The 3,149-nt window shown below is 47.7% G+C and overlaps 1 protein-coding gene across 1 annotated transcript; it reads left to right on the forward strand.

Moving 5' to 3' along the window:
• Nucleotides 1–407: 407 nt before the first annotated feature.
• On the forward strand, nucleotides 408–1,999 carry LOC116400527 (transcription factor LBX1-like). The gene is made up of 2 exons (XM_031878411.1): nucleotides 408–735; nucleotides 1,482–1,999. The coding sequence occupies exons 1-2, from the start codon at nucleotides 408–410 to the stop codon at nucleotides 1,997–1,999; spliced, it is 846 nt and encodes a 281-aa protein (XP_031734271.1).
• The last annotated feature ends 1,150 nt before the right edge of the window (nucleotides 2,000–3,149 follow it).

The following is a 3,149-nucleotide window of genomic DNA, read 5'->3' on the forward strand; positions in this document are numbered from 1 at the left end:
GAGAGAGAGAGAGAGAGAGAGAGAGAGAGAGAAAGGGAGAGGGAGTAATTGATTGCCTTTCAGTCAGCAATAACTTGTGACTGGTGGTCAATCGCTGCTGCTTTTGGTGCATCGCCTGCCACCGGATGGGTTCGGCTCGCGCCTCGCCTTGCGTCTCCCCGGAAAAGTGTCTCGGAGACGCGGTGGGACTGGAAGTCAGAAGTGTCCCTACAGCCTGTAGCTCGGCGGCCGAAATGCGGCCGGAGAAGCACCTGTGATCCGAGCTGCGGATCATCTTCACGGCCTCCGTCACCTCTCCGTTCCCCGCCTCCAGTACAGCACTGTCTGCCTTTTTTTTTTTAGAATCGCTCTTCTCCGAACTACACTGCGGTCAGGTGTGACCCCCACCACCACCGCGTGAGCCCGCCATGACCTCCAGGGACGACTCCAAGTGTTCAGCGGTATTGGAGGAGCCGAGGCGCAGTCCGCTGGACCAGCTGCCGCCGCCGGCCAACTCCAACAAGCCGCTGACCCCTTTCGGCATCGAGGACATCCTCAACAAGCCGTCGGTGAGAAAGAGCTACTTCTTGAGCGGCGCGGCGCACCATGTCTCCCCCGGAGAGAAGCTGCCCTCGGCGGGCCACGGCCTGTCCGGCCGTGCGCTGCTCAGTCAGACCTCCCCGCTCTGCGCGCTGGAGGAGCTGGCCAGCAAAACCTTCAAGGGCCTTGAGGTCAGCGTGCTGCAGGCCGCCGAGGGTAAAACACTTGTTTTTATTAAATGGGAATTATGTGCACGCTCACCATTTGTATTAGTAGGCCTATTGTAGTAGCAGTGTTTCCTTTTCTGAAAAATGTTAATGAATAAATAAAGTTGAAGACTGCGTTGAGTAAAAGAAACATGGGTGCGTAATTTTGTATTTATTTATAGTTTAGTTTATAGTTTATTAGTATAATTATTATTATTACTCGTGATTCCAGAATAATTGCGTAATATGTGTCAGTAAAAGTGGACAATTCCGTTTATATTCGATTGATTATTAATTTAGTGTAGCGAGATGTATAATAGTATTACATTAAGGCATTCATAAAAATAAGTAGTTCAATTGTAATATAGCTCAAAACATGATGCTGTTTTCATCATACAAACGAAAATAACTGGATAATAAAAAGATGAATTTATTATCAAATTCACATTCAATATAAATATAGGCCTAAGCATCCTATACTATTAAAAATAGCGTTTTATTTATTATAAAAATCAACTGTCATGCAGGAAAATATGAGCAATTTGATCTGATAATTGATCATACTGTCTCGGCCAAAAAAATAAATAAATAAAATAATGAAAAGTAATTCAGTTATTCCACTTCAGCAGTTTTACTTGAGGAGCTCTGAAGTAATTGGTGAACCGTAGTATTTTTCATTTTTTTGGACCCAGTAGGATTGCTCAAGGCTTGCATTTTGTTGTTACCTTGATGACCTAATTTGTCTCTTTCTCCTAGGCCGGGACGGCCTGACGGTCTTCGGCCAGAGGAACAACCCGAAGAAGCGGCGGAAGTCCCGCACGGCGTTCACCAACCACCAGATCTACGAGCTGGAGAAGCGCTTCCTGTACCAGAAGTACCTGAGCCCGGCAGACCGGGACCAGATCGCCCAGCAGCTCGGTCTGACCAACGCACAGGTCATCACCTGGTTTCAGAACCGGCGGGCTAAGCTCAAGCGGGACCTGGAGGAGATGAAGGCGGACGTGGAGTCCGCCAAGGTCACGGGCACCGTGGCACTCGAGAAGCTCTCCAAGCTGGCCGAGCTGGAGAGGTGCGCGGCCGGCGTTATGGCCAGGGAGACCGTCTCCGAGCCCGGCCCGGTCTCCTCGCGGGCCCGGCACAACAACGCCGACGGCCTCGACTACAGCAGAGCGCGCATGTCGCCTCCCTCACCCGCATCGTCGTGGTGCACAGACCGGCTGAGCAGCAAGTGTTGCTCGGAGGATGAAGATGAGGAGATTGACGTGGATGACTAAATAACAAGTGCGTTGCCGTGTGAAGTGTCAAATAACGCAATGTTCGCGGACAGAAAACTCTTTCTTCACGAGGATTTCATCATTTACGCTTTTACGTGGTTTCCCACGCAGCAAACCTACAACAGTCTCGGTGCTTTTGAACTGAGAGAAGCCATAGGCCCTGCTTTCTGTATAAGAACAGGGCTCGTGCGCTCAAGACGACGCGCGACAGAGACGTTCAGAAAGGAATGAGGCGAGGAAGCACACACGCAGGTGCTCACTCTGCTCACTGCGATACGCCACCGCATGTTTTCTTTGAACATGATGTTGAAAAAAAGGCTTAAAAGGCTTCTTCTGGGAAAAAAAAATTGATAAGCTCTTTTTTCAAATATTCATCGTTCTGAAATGATAATCATACGCAGAACATGTGCGAATATCTTGTAATAAATCGCGATTTTAATATATTTATAATGCTTTGTACAACCCTTTAAGTGCCTTTATGATATATAGAACGCATATAACTGTACAACTTGTAATGTAAACTATACTAACGATGTAAAATAATAATAAACCTTTCCAATATCGAGCCCTTTCGCACATTTCTATTTATTATATTCCATGGAATGAATTTATATCATATGGAATGATGGAATAATTTTCATATTTTCATTTAAAAGTCATTTTGGGAGGATTGTGGTAACTTGCTTTCAGACCTCCTCCGTTATTTTACTTTTTTTTCTCTGTCAGAAACAATCTGGAGCGAAGAGGCCCAGAAGCGTGTGTGTGTGTGGGTTCCCCTTGGGAGCCGCTCTCCAGCAGCGCGCAATATGGAGACAAGCGTTTCTCCCTGCGCTCACCGCCCCGGCGGGTCTCGGAGCACAAAAGAGCGGCCATGAGGAGAGTGTTTTTTAGAGGCCATATGGTTTTAAGGATTCTCCTCTCAATTACGAGTCACCGTGATGGATTGACTTAACCCGTTCTTTTCAACGACGTGGCCTTTCCCTTTTGTGTCGCACATAAAAGCAGACACCACGCCGGTCTCTCTGGGGCCCGCGTGCGTTAATATGCGGTTATGAATGTGAATGCGGGGCTGAGTGGGCCCGGTCAGAGCCCTGTGTGGGTGCAGGAGGGCTTGAAGATGACATGAATACATATACGAATAAAAGAATAA

This window comes from Anarrhichthys ocellatus, unplaced genomic scaffold, assembly GCF_004355925.1.
Source record: "Anarrhichthys ocellatus isolate YVR2014 unplaced genomic scaffold, GSC_Weel_1.0 scaffold176, whole genome shotgun sequence".
Classification (NCBI taxonomy): domain Eukaryota; kingdom Metazoa; phylum Chordata; class Actinopteri; order Perciformes; family Anarhichadidae; genus Anarrhichthys; species Anarrhichthys ocellatus.